Here is a 16975-nt window from a genome sequence, read left to right as displayed (position 1 = left end):
GCCCCTTTTCCAGTTGGCTTAAGAGAAGAGAGATAATGTGCGCTACAGTTGGTATCAGAGAAAATGGCACGGGTTCGATTCCCATTAATTAATGGCTACTTAAAAATATAATATACTCTTGAGCAAAGTATATTCTTATCCCTAAATTTGAAATTTTACGTATTAGGCATCCATGCATCATGCATGGATTGACAATGGTTCGATTAACAATTGAAGGATTGGTAGAATGATGCATGGATGCCAATGGTTCAATTGACAATGGAAGGATTGGTAGATTAAGTGCGGAAATGGATTGACAATAGTTCGACGGAAATGGATTGACAATAGTTCGATTGACAATGGAAGGATTGGTAGAATGATGCATGGGTGCTAATGGTTCGATTGACAATGGAAGGATTGGTAGATTAAGTGCGGAAATGGAAATGTTAGTTCCCCTTGGCTCAGTAGGGGTTGTTAGTCAATAGTCAATGAGGATATTGACAATGGTTCGATTGACAATGGAAGGATTGGTAGATTAAGTGCGGAAATGGAAGTGTTGGTTCCCCTTGGCTCAGTAGGGGTTGTTAGTCAATAGTTAATGAGGATATTGACATCTTTGAAGGGGGGGTGAGTGTAATCCATATGATCATAGATGTGATCATAGATGAGATTTAGATATACTGTGGTGAGCGTAACGTATGTGATCATGGGATAAGATTTGGATATACTGTAGTGAGTGTAGCGCATGTGATCATGGGATGAGATTTGGATATACTGTGGTGAGTGTAGCACATGTGATCATGGGATGAGATTTGGATATACTATCACCGTGGATCCTTGGAACCTTAGGGGATAAATGGGGATAAAATAGCCATTAAGGGCTCTTTCATTAAGCAATTACCCTTTTTCCAATTAGAGAGATAAAGTGCATTACATTCTAGGCATTTTTCACATCTCCTATGGATTGAATGTTTATTTGACCCATCTTCAAGCTAATATCACATATTGTAATACATATTACCTCCATGTAGCTTTTTTTGAAATAACATCCCTATAGTCTTTTTTTTGTCTGTTGATTTCATTGCCTTGATCGGCTTAGGAATTTTTTTCTCAAACTCAATTACTTGAGTCATAGCTTATACATATAACTCAAATTTTCCATTTTACTTTACATCTTTAACCACTTGAAGAGAAACCTCTATATATCTTCATCCCAATTTAGGGCACTTACTAACCCCTAGAGATGATTTCAAATTATGTAGTGAGGAAGTTCCAAATGTTAGTAGGACATACTTTTAGACCCAAGCACTTTAACCAAATGTGAAGTCAATATAGCACCTCACTGTTTTTCTTTATTTCCACAATCAAAAAAATTAGGATGATAGGCCAAATATAAGTGTAATGCATGTGGTTTTCACTTTTTATCCTATAGCGATTTACTATAGAATAACCATAAAGTAAAACTTAAACACTCTATATGCCATATGCCACATGCCATGTGTCCAATGACAACAGAGTAGAACTCAAGTTTCAAGTCCTTGAGCCATTGAATGAAGTAAGCATAGAGCTAAGGAGTGAAGGAAGCAAAGCACGGAACAACTCCCTAGAGTATAGCTCAAAGAACAAAAGGACATGAGCACGGAGCGACATAAGAACAATCTTAGAGCATTTAGCATCCTAATGCCAAGACTAGCTTGCAAATTATAGTTAAATAAAGTTTAATGTTATTTCAGCATTTTAGTAGTTTAATGAGAGGATATAGGTACTCCATCAATTAACATGGTATGGAGCTTGGGCTTAGACCCAAGCCAAACACAGAATAAAGACATATATACAAACAAGAGCTAAATTATGCTTCAGGTTGGTTGGCTATGCTTGACCTACCCATTATCCCTACTATACATTTGGACCCCTCACAACTTCCCCCCTCCCCAAAGGAATGCATACTTTGGGCTTTCACCCCAATTCTAAGAGTTAGTCTCTGAGATAATCACAAGAACTTATTATATATGGAATAGTGCTAGATTGTGAATTTAATACCAACAAGCTCTACATTCCATAGATATGCCTAACTCACAGATTTAAACACTTTCCATAAATAGCTAATGGAACTGAATGGGACAAACACATAAGGCATGATAGCGAGGGTGTTTAGCAAATACAATAAGCTATTATTTAACAAGTATTAAGGAACTAAACTCAATATTGTAGGGGTTCTTGTCAAGCCAGTAAAGCATAAAGTAGAAAAGAACTAACAAACTAGACCAGGTATGTTTGGTTAAATAGACACTTAGGAATTCCTTCTTTATACTCGTCTGGCTAAGTACAAATGTTAAGTTAAGTTTACTAACACTTGAACAAAAGACTAATAAAAGGTTTAACAATATCGACCTCTTGCCATTGTGGCAATAAAGAAAGAATATCCAAAATGACTCACTGATTAATAATTTTCAATCTCCATAGTCACATTTGCAACAATAAACTTTATAGGTACTTTTCCTACTTTTAACCACTAGAGTGCCCTAGCCATATAGGTTTTAATGAGCCACTCAAAGTATTTAAGTAGGTAGTGTTAGGATTGGGAGTATTAATCATCCAATCTCTTGGAGAAATTAGAGTTGGCTTTTAAACACTTCATTAAGTCACCCCACTTATTCATCCATGTATATCCCAACTTTGGACTCCTTTGTATTCATATCATTATTCACCACAAGAGTATAACCTTTTTTAGTCACACTAATTCCCTTAAAATCCTCCTCCTACTATCCCACAAAGATTTACCAAACCTCTAAGGTCTAAAAGATGATTACTTTGGGCTTTTACCCCTCGAATTCGAACTCAGATTTGGTCTCGAACTTGGTTTCAGACTTGGTCTCAGACTTGATCTTGAACTCAAATTAAGCATCAAACTTTGTCTTAGTCTTGGTCTTGGACTCAACTCAGACTCAATCTCAACACTTCCATGTGTGACAACACTTAATATGTGTCAGTCATTCTTTTATTCCTTTCTAGAGACTTATTTATCAATCACTTCATACTCATTCTGTGAGACACAAAATCCCTAGGCCCCAAAATGGAGCCGGAAGGGCACCACATGGTAATGGTTGAAGCGAAAGCCAAACGAGCGTAACACATTTGGACTAAAAGCTCCGACTTGAAAGGTCGAGAGCAGGAGTGGAACTCCTAACAAAGTGCTCAAGGAATGAGCACGAAGTGAGCAATAAGCGAGGCTCTAAAAAGAGACCCAAGATGGAGTCTAAGATGGAGTCCGAGATGGACCGAGATGGAGTCCGAGATGGAGTCCGAGATGGACCGAGACGGAGTCCGAGATGGAGTTTGAGATGGACCCGAGATGGAGTCCGAGATGGACCGAGACGGAGTCCGAGATGGAGTTCGAGATGGACCCGAGATGGAATCCGAGATGGAGTCTGAGAAGGACCTGAGATGGAGTCCGAGGTCGAGACCGAGACCAAGACCGAGACCGAGACCAAGACTGGGACCAAGACCGAGACCGAGACTAAGATCGGGACCGAGACCGAGACCAAGGCCGAGACCGAGGCCGAGTTCGAGTCCGAGTCCAAGTCCGAGTCCAAGTTTGAGTCTGAGAGGGTGAAAGCCCAAAGCATTCGTCTCCTAGACCCTGGGGGATTTGGTGAGCTCCAAAAGTATAGTAAGGGGGAGGACTACAGTGGAGCCAGTTTGGCTAGGAAAGGCCAGTTTAGCCCAGGAAGGCTGTAACTAGTGTTGGGTGATGAGCTGCCCACTGGGAAGTCCAAGACTAGAGTGAACACAAACTGACAAACAGGGTAGCTTGGTGAAGTGTTCAAGAGCCGACTCTAGTTCCCCCGGGAGATTGACTGATTGATGCTCCTAGTCCAAGTTTGGGTGGCACTACCTACTTGGATACCTAGTGTGGCTCAAGGGAACCTCACTCTAAGCCCACAGCTACAGCACCCAAAGGCGGAAGGCGGGGAGAGTACCCACGAGGCTTGCATAAGGCCATGGTATTCCGAAATGTTGCCCCAAGGTCCCAGATTGTGAAAAGGAAGAAGAGCCGTCCTATAGTGTAGAGACCAAGGATACGGTCATGTGAGAAGGAAGTCCCAGAGGACCGTGGGACTTAGTGGTCGGGCCTGTGGGCCTTGATCCAGTGGCAGTGTTGGTGAACATGGCCATGGGCAGAAAGGGACTTGGTGGGGACCATAAAGGGGATATTGGGGAAGGCTATCCCCCATATCTATAGGCATCCTAAGGATGCTAAGGAGTGGATCTGGGATGATCACTCATAGACAGATGGCCTAGTCTTTGAGAGATGGGACTATGATGTAGATGGTGTCAAACCACCGATGTGACCAAGGTGAGTGGGCATGGCCTTAGCATAATGGGCTAATATGTCGGTGGTACTTTGGGGTTTCGGTCATGGGATTGGACATGTGAAGCACTTGGACCAAGTGCAAAGATTGAGTGGTAGGGATGCCATTCTCGAGGTTAGCAAGCCCAAGTCCAAAATAAGACTTATGAAGGTTGTGAGTGAAACTTTTCCAAGTGGTCGGAGGTGTGGTTAAGTGACTAAAGTAGAATGGAAAAATTAGTTGTTTACACATTCCTTAAGTGCTTTTTTTTTAGTTCCACTCTTACTCTCGACCTTCAAGTTGGAACTTTTGGTCTAAACTTCAATTCTTTCACAAAATAGTCTCTCAAATGTCAATTAATGACCATAAATAGCCCCAATAGCACTATAAAGAGCATTTACAAAAGTCTAGACAACTTTATTGTCCTTCTATATCCTCATGGCAAGCTTATACTGAAGTCTTCAACTATTTAAGTTGAGGAACCAATTGCTAAACTTTGTTTAAACCAACTCAACCCAAACTCACATCCTCTTAGATGCCCCAGAAACTCTTCCCTTGAGGAATTTTGCTAAATTCTAATTGGTATAGTGGACATTGTACTCATAATCCATAGCATTGTATTATAGGCTGACCAACCATTCACTTATTTTATTGTGAAGGGGGTTGTTAACCAATCTTGATTAATCTAATTTACCATTTTCTTTGAATCTAAGTAATTTGAATTTATCAAAGATGGTAGTATCTTGTTCACATGGTGCAACAAAACATCCTAACCTTTAAAACATCTTAAGAGGATGAATTAATAGCCTCTTATGATTAGACATTCTAGACAGAGAGCTATAGACAACTAAGATATGAAAATTCTCATTCAGACATATATTCTATTCAATTTTTTTACACCCTGACTAAAAAAAAAGTTCTTCTATCAAAGGATATAGAGTCATTCCCCATATCCTCTCAACCCCTTCAATTGCAGGTTGATTAGTTTCTAAAGCAAATGTTTCACGTTTTAGTTGCATCCTCTGTTTATATGCCTTTGGCCATTTGACATCTTCACTATTAGAACTTTCCAGTAATGGAAACTATAATCTTTATTTCCTATGGTCATTATAGCTAAATTTCAAAAGACCTCACAATTCCATCCATTTTCATTTGGAGGAACCTTTTGCTATAGCATTGTGAAATTGCTTCATCCTCAATTTCTTTTACCAAATATCAATTGGAATCAATGAACTCTTCTTCTGTGAGGCTTTTTAACCTTATGGAAGGAGGCAAAATCATTATATGGCTATTTATCTTAATACATTGCAAATCCTTCATTTTGGAAATTTTCCTCTTTAAAGAATCTAATGCCTTGACCACCCATTATAGTTGTTTGAGGCCTTCTTGACACCCTTGGCATTTCCCCTGAGTCTCTTAATGACCTTCAAAATGCAAGGGATGTAGGGTAGTGGAAACCATGAAGCATATTCTATGGGATTATGACATTGTGAAGGCCATCATAATGATGAGGGAGTTGAGCACCACATATGACTTTAAGATGTAGTTGTGTTGGGGCTTAAAGTAACCTTTTGTATTTCTAATTGATGGTATATTATATGTCTTTGTCTAGCTTCTTTAAGCACTTGTGAGCCAAAATTTGGTGAAGAGAATGAACATATGCCTTCACCACTTGAGCACTACATATTTCACACTCAAATATATTAGATGAACCTATTGGGATACTTGTAAATGAATTCCTCTTGCAATTGTATATTAATAAGCATCAAGTTGGCATGTGCTGAGGATATAGTTGCTTCATCATGTTATAATTGACTCTCAGCACAACCATCATTCCAATATAATATTCATTATAAGCTTGATCTTCCACTAAGAGGATATGGAAATGAAATGCTATTTATCAAAGAATATTCAAACTCTTAGAAGCTCATCTTTGAGAAAAAGATGAATACTCTCAGTACAAACTCTAAAATTAATTAAAGCTAATCAATAAATTTATGCACATTATAGGTTTTTTAAGTTTGAATCTCATGAAGGTTTGAGATGCAAGTCCCATTGGGAGCAATGATGACAGAAATATACTCCATCAAGAATGGAAAGTTGCAAGTATATTAGAACTTTGAATCTGAATAAGTAAAACAAATATATAGCATAGAGGTTTGAATTTTAAGCAAGGATCCATTCTATCTTAATATATAATTCTAGTATTTATATATATTTATAGAAATACATACAAGTACAAGACTAAATTTATATTATAATATTCTCTTTAAGAAATCAATTTTAATATAAGTTTTTAAATAATAAAACACTAATATGTGATAATAATAATAAGCTATAATATGATTAAAATTAAAGCTAAAAATTTATTCTATATTTCTGTTATATTTATGTTTTACACTATTGCAAGTATCTACCTCAAAAGGGCTTGTTGATGTAATAACTAAACGTTAGTCATGTCATGATAAATGTTCAACAATTTCAGGTTATCTTATTCTCCAAGGTCTTAATAGTATTTTAGAAAAAAGTGTAGCTCAAATGAATGAAGTACTTGCAAACTTTTATGGAAGCGAAAGTACTAAATATGTTATAAATATGAATTAAATGAACATACTGAATTATTATCTTTATTTTATGAATCTTATAATTTGGAAAGTTCAAATGAATGATACATTATATCATGGATTGCATTTTTCTTCTGATGAGTTTTTAATTTCTCCAAATAAGAAAAATATATTAATTTTAGAGTTTGACTGTAATCTTATTCTATATTCAAAAAATAATAAAATATAAGAAACAGGTAAAAGGAAATTTTTTTATTTGTTATTTAGTTGTACAAAAGAATGGAAATGTCGTTTTATTTAATGGCATAAAAGTAATATGGAATATAAACAATAATTATTGAATAATCAACCATTATGTATATCATCAACATTTTTGTCCATTCAAGATGATTGTAGCCTTGTCATTTATATGACAAAATTTCCTAATAATGTTTTGTAGACTTCTAATACAAGAAACCATTACTTATGTGCTACTTAAGGTAATGTTTATATTAAATTTCTATTAAAGAAAATAATTTCCTCTCATAAATGTTTAAAATTATAGACATGTTTTAATAAATATAGTTAGAATTTGTATGTGTCTCAGGAAGTCTCTCCAGCTTGGAGTAACTTGACGAGAGATGCCCCACCCAGGTACAGTCCAATCAAGGGACCGGCCAAAAGGATCTGCGTTAGCGGATCTGTAGAGGGCGTGAGAACTGCAGCAGCAACAACAGCACCGACAACAACATATCTCCACACCGATAGCATTTGATCGCCAGTGACAAGCTTGGTTTGTCCCAGTAAAAGTTGTATCACTGGAACCTGGAAACCACGGAACCTTGGAACCAAAGACGTAAGAAACCTCATCACGAACCTGGAAGGCGAGACCTGTGCTAAACATGAGCACGAGGATGAACTCAAAGTACTGGTCGATCGACCAGATCGATTCTACCACTCCTTCGGCGTAGGAAACGAAGAAGTTTAGCGCTGCCGGAGTCAACACCGAGTAGGAGAACGCCAATCCTGCGTAGAAGAGAATGGACGATCCGAGAACAATAGGCCCCAGGAACTTTCTCTCGCTCAGAGTTAGCCCCGGGACTACAAACGCGATGATCTCGTACAGAATGACTGGGCTGGCGATGAGAAGTCCGCAGTAACCAGAGACCTGTGAAACGAGAAAGCAGATAGATCTCATTATTGCAACTCTAGAACCGCGAGCATACCTTTAGAGTTGTGAAGAAATACTCGCCGGGTGAGAGTTGGAGGAAACGAACGCCTTGTACGTGTGCTGGTGATTCCAAGTACATGATGAGATCTTTAGCGAAGGCAAAGCAGCCAAGCATTGCCACTCCCACGGCTCCGACCGACAAGAGCAAACGCTCCCGAAGCTCTTCCAAGTGTTCAAAGATTGTCATCTCTTTGTCGTCGGGGAGGTCCTCCTTGTCGGGATAGAGCCAAGACGAAATTGGAGATGACGAGTCTTGAGAGATCGTGCTCGAGATTTTTTCATCAGGCCTTGTGCTTGGAGCTGTTTAGCGAATGGACAAAAGAGATTGCTAGAATTTTCGTTGGAATTTGGAGCTTACCCGGTGGCGCCTCCTCCACAGTGGTTCCACTCGAGCTCCCACCGTCCAGCTCCGTCTCTGCCTTTGCCGCCACGCACTTGAGAACACGATTCTTCCTTCTGATCGCCAAATCGAAAATGCGAGGCCTCCTTACCGCGGAGAATGAAATTCGGCTTCTTCCCACCCATGTCCAGCTGCTAGACGAAGCCGCGCCATCGCCGCACAAGCACACGGGAGGCGCTGGCCGCATCGTGCTCGCCATAGCTAGCCCTAGCACGGAAGATATTCTTTCGAAATGATAATTCCGTTAAAAAAACGACCTTTTAGTCATGATTAAAAGGGGTAAAAGACGACGAGGGTTCGATTCCTTCAAACTAAATGCTCTGTGTTTAGGGTTCTTCGGATCATGAGCCCTGTGCGCTATGGCGATCGTCAGGGTCGTGGGCGTGGTAGGCGCAGGGCAAATGGGGGCTGGAATCGCGCAGCTCGCGGCCGCCGCGCAGATGGCCGTGGTGATGGCGGACTCCGACGGCGCGGCTCTGACGAGGGGCTTGCAGAGCATTTCCTCGTCGCTGGCGAGATTCGTGAAGAAGGGCGTCATCTCGGAGGTAAATGAATTGTAGCGCATCCAGGAAGGGGAGATTGATTGATCGCTGGCAGGATGAAGCGAATGCGACTCTGGCGCGCGTGTCGACGACCACTTCTCTGGCTGACATGAGCTCGGCGGATGTGGTGATCGAGGCTGTCTCCGAGCGAGAGAATGTGAAGAAGGGGATTTTCTCGGAGCTGGATAGGCTGCTCAAGCCGTCGGCGATCCTGGCGTCAAACACGAGCTCCATCTCGATCACAAGGCTGGCTGCCTCTACGCAACGTCCTCAGCAAGTAAGTGATCTCCTCCTTGTTCTAAGAAGTGTCAAGCTCTAGAGTTCTGTTCTTTCCAACAGGTGATTGGCATGCATTTCATGAACCCGCCGCCATTGATGAAGCTCGTGGAGATCGTCCGGGGCCTGGCAACCGCGGACGAAGTTTTTGAGCAGACCAAGGAGCTCGCGGAGAGGTAAGAGAGCAGCACCCATCTTATAGAAGCTAAGCTGATCACCCCGGATAGATTCGGCAAGACGGTGGTGAGCTCCCGCGACTTCCCGGGCTTCGTCGTCAACCGGATCCTCATGCCGATGATCAACGAGGCGTTCTACGCGCTGCTCGAGGGCGTGAGCAGCGCGGAGGAGATCGACACGGCCATGAAGCTCGGGACGAACCAGCCCATGGGGCCGCTGGCGCTCGCGGATTTCATCGGCCTCGACACTTGCTTGTCGATCATGGGCGTCCTCCACGCCGGCCTGGGCGACGCCAAGTACCGCCCCTGCCCGCTGCTCGCCCAGTACGTGGACGCTGGCTGGCTGGGGCGCAAATCCGGCCGGGGAGTCTACCACTACCTCTCCAAAATGTAAAGATGAAGCGTTTCTATCGAAGAACCCTAAACTCCTAAACCCCAAAATTTAAATTTAAAAAGATCAGATGGCATATACCAATGTCGTATATTCTGTCTGCTAGGAGGATATTCTGTTAGTGTGGGTGTACATTCTGTGACATTAATTAAGCGGTAAGCAAAGGTTAGCGGCGCGCGCATTGGTGCCCGTGCTACCGCCATGGGGAGAAAGAAGCTTGGGAGAGTGGCGGGCGAGCGGAGGAAGCGCGCTTGATCGCGATCAACAGGTTCTTGTTCTCTCTCCTCTTCTTGGGCATTTTCTTGCTTCGCGTTTTCTTGCTTCTTCAGTTTTCTTGCTTCGGTTCTTTGTTGTCTCCCAAAACCCTAGCGAGCGCTTCCGCTGGCCAAGATCGAATCTTTCCAGTTGCTACATTGCTATTGACTTTGTCTCCCTTGTCAAAAGAGGCTCGCTTTCGCATGCGCCGTGGAATGTTTGCCTGTGTTTCTTTTGACCGGGAGCCAAAGTGCTTGTTCATTTTCTTAATCGATCTTGGGATTTCTTTTTTCTTGGGTGTTTTGGGAACCATCAGTTTACCTTGTTCTCTGAATGCCTCGCTGACTCCACGTTAGAGCTCCAAACAAAAAGAAAGAAAAGAATCACACTGTTCCTTGATTTGTTTTTGAATCTGTGGACTCTCAGAAACTGGTTTCTGTTTTCTTCCCTCTTTGCTCAGATTATTTCTCGCGAGTTGAGGCCGATGGTGGATGCTCCCGGCGTTGATCCGCCCAAGACCGGCACCCCCCGGCCGCCGGAAGAGGGCGGCGCCGCCTCCCCAGTGAAGAAACGAAGAGGCCGGCCTCGGAAGTGCGACACCATCGCCGCCGCCGCCGCCGCCGCCGCCGCCAGCCCGCAGCTGGGCACCAATGGTGGCGTTGGTCCAACCCCCGCCAGGAAGGTCCGGAAGAGGAAGATCGACCCACTGAGCCCCCCACAAGTGGACGCGTCGCTCGTCGGCCAGTCGGTCCATGGCGTGCTCGACGGCTCCTTCGACGCCGGCTACATTCTCACCGTCCGGGTGGGCGAGACGGACACCATCCTCCGCGGCGTCGTGTTTGGGCCGGGACTTTGCGTTCCGATCACCACCGCCAACGACATCGCTCCAAATGTGAGATTTGCCGGTGGAAGCCGCGGAGGTGCTGCCGCCACTGCTCGGCTTTCCAGCCCAGTCCCGGCCTCCTCGACCACTCCGAGTTCTTCGCAAGCGGTGGTAATGCCACCGGCACTGGCCGAGAATCCGCTCGACGTCTCCAGCTCCAGGCACCACACTCCAGTCAGAGATCACGGGCAGCAGCTCGGATTTGCTCCTGTGGTGCCTCCCTTGTTTGGTGTCCAAACTCCCACTGCTGGATTCATCGAGGCCGGAAAGAGTTGTTTGGTAGAGCAGCAGCAGCAGCAGCAGCAGCCCCTTCCTGTTGAGCTCGGATGCTCCCTTCAGCTTGCGAACGGATCGTCTCCCCAGCGGGAGCAGCAGCAGCGGACTCTAGCGGAGGCTTCGATCGAAGACATGGATCGGGCCTGAGTGGCAACTGACCAAGAACAGTCTTTGTTTTGAGTGCTGTGCTCTTTTACTTATTTAACTCGCGAGTTTCGGTTCCAAGTCGATTTTTCTTCTCTCTTAAAGCCTCTGTGTGTGTGTGTGTGTGTGTGTGTGTGTGTGTGTGTGCGCTACGTATGAAACAGCCACTCCTGTTATTCCGTGTGTAAAACGTGATACCTGTGTGTCGAGTTGTGTCCACCATCTTTCTTCCAATGGGGAAAAGCAAAATCTCTCGTCCCGTTATTCAGTGTAAGAAAATGTGAAAAGAAAAGCCCAACCTCAGCAGCGGCAGTGTGTCATGTATGTCGCGCTGTTGCTGTTGTTGTGGCCCGTATAACCTGCACAATGCCTTCGGAGTTTGCCGAGATCAAGGACAAGTGATCTTGTTGCTTGGTCCAGCAAACCGACCCCACGAAGGCCTTATCATCCAGCACGACCGCATCGTTGAACTTGTGCCGGAAGACGGGTCTCTCCGAGACGGAAGAGCTGTACACAAAAACTTCGTTGTTCTCGGACCCGGACGCGATGAGCCCGCCGGAGCCGCCGCCGGAGCTCGCAACGGACAGTCCAACAAAGTTCCTGGTGTTGGAGTGACAGCCAAAAGTTCTCGCGATCGGCAGCTCGTCGTTCCGAGCGTGCCAACTCTCGCCGGTACCAGTTACTGTCGAGGCGATATCCCACAGTCGAATCGTGCCGTCTGGAGACGAGGACACCAAGCTGTTCTCGCCCAGCCATCTCACGTAGCTCACGGACCTCTCGTGGCCTCGCAGGGTCGCGACTGGGCTCCCCAGGCTCCGCATATCATACAGATACACACTCGCGTCGGCGCAGGCCACGGCAACGTAGCAGCAGGGACCGGAGGAGCGGCCGAACTCCACGCAGCACATCGAGTTCCGCTTAAGGGACTTGATGATCCCAACGCTCCGCTCCACATTCCTGCTCCAAAACCTCACGGTGCTGTCGCTCGACGCCGACGCTAGCAGGCCCCGGAAGTCCCTGCTGTAGTCGATGCTCCACACTGTTCGTCCCGTGTGCTCGTATCTTTCACTCACAGTGACCCCGTGCTCTACGTCCCACTCCGTGACCGAGCCATCGTAGTCACCGCAAGCGATCACCTCGGAGCCCCCCGGCCTCCACTTGAGGCTGCTGAGCTTTGCCGGCATGCAAATGGTGGTGAAGAGGTTTTTCACGTTGCGCCCCTGGAAACACTCCCTTCCCATCCCGTTCACTAGCTCCTGGTACGAGCAAATCCTGATCTTCCTCGCCAGCCCACCAGTAGCTATCAGCTGTCCGGTTTCATCGTAGTCGATCGTGGAGATCACGTCCGACGACAGCAGCGATGGCGTTTCGCAGCTAAACGGGACCAGCGTCTCAAACTCCCATGTTTCGTGCCTGGACTGATCACACGACTCCGGCTCCGGCATTCGCGATGAATCCACTGGCGGGTCCAAAGAGCTGTTGGTAGTGCTGGTCCCAGGATAAGTTTTCGTGGTCCCCGGGAGCTTGAAGTTGAAAGCTGTGGAGTACATTGCTGCCGATCGCTTCGCATTGTTGTGGGACTCACCAGTGCTATCCGAGACGAGCAGCCTGCGCGAACGTTTCTTCAGCCGTTTATCATCTGCGAGCGTGTCGCTGGGAATGCAAAGCAGCGTTCCTCCACCGCCTCCTCTCTGCCCGATTGCTCCATTGGACACCTGCCGCGAGAAAAAGGCTCTGATCGCGCAAAGATATCTTTCACAGTACCTCCATAAACCAAATGAGAGCCTCTCCTCTCCTCTCCTCTCACGAAACTCATACCGCTACTATTGTTTCCAGTTCAGTCCAGAAATCCGGCAGCGAAAGAAATTTTCAAATGGCAACGCACCTCAACCGAGCAGGAATTCCAGCGCCGCCTCCATTTCCTCCAGAAGATCATTCCGCCAATCACCGCAAAATTTCGAACCTGGACAAGATCGATCGCGATCGAGAGAAAAGAATGTAGGCGCTGCGCGGCCTCGCCTTCTTTCCTCGCTCAAACCCTTGAAGCGCAGGGCAAATATCTGCGTTGCTTTGCACCAAAACCACACGCTTCGCTGAGACTAAAACAAGAGGCTCATGCGCATCCACCGCGCCTTTCTACTAACTCTGGAGAACGTCTCCCTGGCCGTTGGATGGCCGCCAACCACCATTTAAGATGAAATCCCACCATGAAATAGAAAATGTGCAATTGGCTACTGCCAGAGATCGCGCGCCCAGATGATCCAGCGCTCTAACTTACTGCTTCGACGGCTCAATGGATCAGTTAGAGCTTTGCCAAATTATTAAGTAAAGCAGTGGCAAAGTAGATTGGACCGATGCATCGTGCTTCAAGATGAAAAGCCCTCAGTCATCGTGGATCGTCTTTGTCAAGAAAATTTTGTCTTTTTCTTTTGGCGGATCGAAGGGTGCCACGTTTTATATGGTAGAAAACAGAACCTCGTGTTCGACCCTGCACCTCAGCGATGATAATACATGTATACGCTTTTTATGTGTCCAAGGATTTGGATCATAGGTCCTGTTTTTTCTCAGAGTTTCTTCGTTAAGGCAAGTCGTAGAGCGTTTTTTGCAACACATCGACTTAACTCCTGCCCACTGAAAACTCCCTGAGGATCAAAGCAACTCTTGTCACCGAGATCACCCACGTCACATGTGACCGCTGTGATGACTGGAAACGTGCATACCGTTCTTCTTCATTACCTCGTCACTCGGAATCTCCATGCACACGAGAGATGGCGAAAGTATGCATCTAATTAACTTGTGCTGTTCTAACAAGGCGCCCTAAGTTCCAATGTCTTAAGCTTGCCCCGTAGCCTGTTTTGTCTTGCCATGGAGATCAAGAGGGCATTCCAGCTTCCGATGTACCTCCATGCAACTCACAGCACAAGACATCCAGCAACTGGCATTCCCCTCCTCGATCGCATCCATGTCTGCCAAGTCCAAAACGTCTTCGCATCAATCCACACCGTCTCATATCAAAAAGATCAAAAGGGTATCTCCGCGAGTGTATCATCGGTGCGGAAAGAGACGCTAAGATCTTTTTTTACTTTTACGGGACTGAGAAAATACCACGTTTACAGTAATATAATTTAGCAAAAAGACTAGAGCCACGTGTTTTGTTTGGGCGTCTGGCTAATCGACCCCGGCACCTCTTGCCCAAAGCCCTTGCGTGATAGCCAGTTCATCGGTTATCCGGGTGGTGATAAAATAATAAACGCACACATACTTCCCATGTTTGAACGAGTATATGGTAGGCTTGCCGGTTGGCTCGATTTCCTTTGTCCTCCTAGAACTCAATGATCTACCGGACGACTTTGGAAGTCTGTTTGGAGCTGAAGAAGCCATGGCATTCGCTTTATCTTGGAACAAAAAGAGTACCTGAGTTGTCTTGTCATTTTGTTTGCGCTCGCGGCTTCATCTTGGGACCGCGTTTGATCTTAAGAGTACCTGATTTGTCTCGTCAACCTGTTTGATCGCAGCACTTGTTACAAGCTCCTGATTAAACCCATGGATTCTGTCAGAGGAGGCGATGCGTTACTTCCCTTTGCGACTATGATAAACAGCTTACCTTGGTTGGACGTGATCCCACGCTTCGAGATTGGTACGTAAAGGTAGTCCTCGTCTCTAGAGCTCAAGTGTAGCTTCTCTGGCTTGGGCTTCATCAGCTCCAAGTAGCGCCATCTGATGGTTACCAAGGGATCGACTTCTTCGGCCACCAGATTCTTTCCTCGGTATGCCTCTCGCAGGAAAACGTAGTGCTGGTTCTTCCACTTACTCACGTAGAAGATCCCCGGGTGGCAGCTCAGGAGCGAGTCGGAGAAGTAGCGTGGTATGTTGAGACTGCCAGCCAAGGTGGTGAAATCCGAGACGAGCGCTCTCTTCTCCACGGTAAAGCTCAGGAGCTCGTGGAAGATCCCGAGGGCCTCCTTCTGCCCCGCTGGAGTGTCGAAAGCCCGCTGGGAGAACTCATAAGGCGATGGAAATGGCAACCTCTGGAAATTGTCGAGCTGCTCGAGCCGGACCCTGTTTGGAGTGTAGCCTTCCGGATATGAGATGACGAAGGCCCATTGTCCAAGCTCTTTGGGAGTCCTTCCCTGAGCCACAGCTTTCTCTCGTTCCGTCACGGCCAGTTCTTCGTCCCACGAAACCAGCTCGACGTAGGAATCCTTGGGAGTTTCCACGAGACGGATGTGGTCCGGGTGCCTCTCGAGAAAACCAGTGTTGTAGTCGTATGGAAACGCGTAGTACTCTTGTAGGCAGTGGAGCTTCGATCGCCGGATCCTCCTGTCCCGGCTCATCATCAGTATCTTCTTGAGGATCTGGACGCAAGAGCTCTCGTCGCGATCCCATCGAGCTCTTCTCTCGTCCTCCATGAGCTGCTTGGCCTCGTCGGTGAGAGCTACCAAGTCTTCCTTTTGCCTGTTGTTTACCGTGACTGTGAAGAAGCCCGGATAGTTCCACGCGTTTCTTCTTAACCCGTGCTTGGTATTGTCGTCCAGCCCTTCAACTGCATGGAGTTTTCGGAGGTTAACGCTTCCTTGCTTCTCGTGACTGACCAGATACTCCATCACTCGCTTAATGTATGCGATCCTTCGATCGTTGCGTCGAATGCTCTCCAGATCGCCGTCTCTCATCCACACCTGTATCCCTTGCCAACAAAAGAAGAAGGAAAGTTTTAGAAACAAATCGCAAAGATGGACGAGAGCCAAGAATGCGAGAGAAAAACTTCGCCACAAGAGAGAAAAACAACCAGAAAGGTTCCAAGACGGGAGAATGCAACCAAGGAGATAAAAATCGCAAAGATGGAAGGATTCCAGCGAGGAATGCGAAAATCTCGATATTTCTACCGAGACGAGAATGGAGGCAAGGAGAGGTGAAATCCTACCTGAATCTCGCGAAGCCGCATCCATTTCCACAAAGATCGCCCGGATTTCGACTGCTTCGGCTTCGGCGCCTGGTCGATCCATCGGCGCTCGTCGGGATGGAAATATCCAGTGGCCAGCTGCAGCGATCGCCGCTTCACTGCCTCCGTGAGCCATCGCAGCGGGGAATCCAACACCACCATAGCTCTCTCCCCAAGAACCCTAAACCCCAGGGTTTTTTAGCTCCTCTTTGTCATGCAATGCCACCGGGGCCGTCATCGCCAGAGGTATGGAATTCGGGAGGAATCGCTGAAGAGATCGTGGTTCCAGAGGATCAAGGGCCCGTTACAAGCCAGCTGAATCAAAGCCACACGCATCCATCGAGCAAGCCCTGAAATCGGCATTCCATGGAATTTAAGCTCTCTATTTTTCTCTTGTTCATCGCCCTCTTTCCATTTTACTACTTTTCTTCCAGCATTTGCTGGCTGCCAGGTTCCTTTTCAATCTATGCTTTAGCGACACTCTTAATCTGCGTGACCGCAAATAGAGAAGATTGTTTTGTTCTCTCAAGCTCATCGAAGTTTCTGGTTTTTGCGGCCCCTGCGATCAACCGAGATCAACCTTGATCC

At 46.0% G+C, this 16975-nt stretch overlaps 5 protein-coding genes across 8 annotated transcripts; 2 read left to right on the top strand and 3 right to left on the bottom strand.

The window, feature by feature from the left end:
* Positions 1-7366: 7366 nt before the first annotated feature.
* On the bottom strand, positions 7367-8731 carry LOC9632663 (sec-independent protein translocase protein TATC, chloroplastic). Its single transcript, XM_002970312.2, has 4 exons — positions 8464-8731; positions 8101-8405; positions 7752-8042; positions 7367-7699 (listed from the first exon to the last, which is right to left on the bottom strand). The coding sequence occupies exons 1-4, from the start codon at positions 8702-8704 to the stop codon at positions 7478-7480; spliced, it is 1059 nt and encodes a 352-aa protein (XP_002970358.2). The 5' UTR covers positions 8705-8731; the 3' UTR covers positions 7367-7477.
* A 2-nt stretch (positions 8732-8733) lies between these two features.
* LOC9631798 (3-hydroxybutyryl-CoA dehydrogenase) lies at positions 8734-9968 on the top strand. Its single transcript, XM_002970555.2, has 4 exons — positions 8734-9050; positions 9103-9324; positions 9387-9499; positions 9551-9968. Exons 1-4 carry the CDS (start codon positions 8865-8867, stop codon positions 9891-9893), a joined length of 864 nt encoding a protein of 287 aa, XP_002970601.1. The 5' UTR covers positions 8734-8864; the 3' UTR covers positions 9894-9968.
* Positions 9969-10079: 111 nt separating this feature from the next.
* LOC112346370 lies at positions 10080-11532 on the top strand. The gene is made up of 2 exons (XM_024675179.1): positions 10080-10158; positions 10606-11532. The coding sequence occupies exon 2, from the start codon at positions 10630-10632 to the stop codon at positions 11449-11451; it is 822 nt and encodes a 273-aa protein (XP_024530947.1). The 5' UTR covers positions 10080-10158; positions 10606-10629; the 3' UTR covers positions 11452-11532.
* Positions 11475-13607, bottom strand: LOC9631797 (WD repeat-containing protein RUP2). Of its 3 annotated transcripts, XM_024675178.1 has the most exons (4): positions 13334-13607; positions 13213-13271; positions 11748-13163; positions 11475-11675 (listed from the first exon to the last, which is right to left on the bottom strand). In XM_024675178.1, exons 2-3 carry the CDS (start codon positions 13216-13218, stop codon positions 11766-11768), a joined length of 1404 nt encoding a protein of 467 aa, XP_024530946.1. In that variant the 5' UTR covers positions 13219-13271; positions 13334-13607; the 3' UTR covers positions 11475-11675; positions 11748-11765. The 3 variants fall into 3 exon arrangements, with proteins under 3 accessions (XP_024530946.1, XP_002970357.1, XP_024530945.1); XM_002970311.2 differs by having other exon boundaries at positions 11479-13163; XM_024675177.1 differs by having other exon boundaries at positions 11479-13163; positions 13213-13268.
* Positions 13608-14470: 863 nt separating this feature from the next.
* On the bottom strand, positions 14471-16604 carry LOC9632662 (protein WHAT'S THIS FACTOR 1 homolog). Of its 2 annotated transcripts, none has more exons than XM_024675460.1 (3): positions 16370-16604; positions 15053-16132; positions 14471-14998 (listed from the first exon to the last, which is right to left on the bottom strand). In XM_024675460.1, the coding sequence occupies exons 1-3, from the start codon at positions 16521-16523 to the stop codon at positions 14970-14972; spliced, it is 1263 nt and encodes a 420-aa protein (XP_024531228.1). In that variant the 5' UTR covers positions 16524-16604; the 3' UTR covers positions 14471-14969. The 2 variants fall into 2 exon arrangements, with proteins under 2 accessions (XP_024531228.1, XP_024531227.1); XM_024675459.1 differs by having other exon boundaries at positions 15053-16124.
* Between the last annotated feature and the right edge of the window lie 371 nt (positions 16605-16975).

This window comes from Selaginella moellendorffii, unplaced genomic scaffold (genome assembly GCF_000143415.4).
Source record: "Selaginella moellendorffii unplaced genomic scaffold, v1.0 SELMOscaffold_14, whole genome shotgun sequence".
NCBI lineage: Eukaryota > Viridiplantae > Streptophyta > Lycopodiopsida > Selaginellales > Selaginellaceae > Selaginella > Selaginella moellendorffii.
This window is presented reverse-complemented; position numbering and strand designations above follow the sequence as displayed.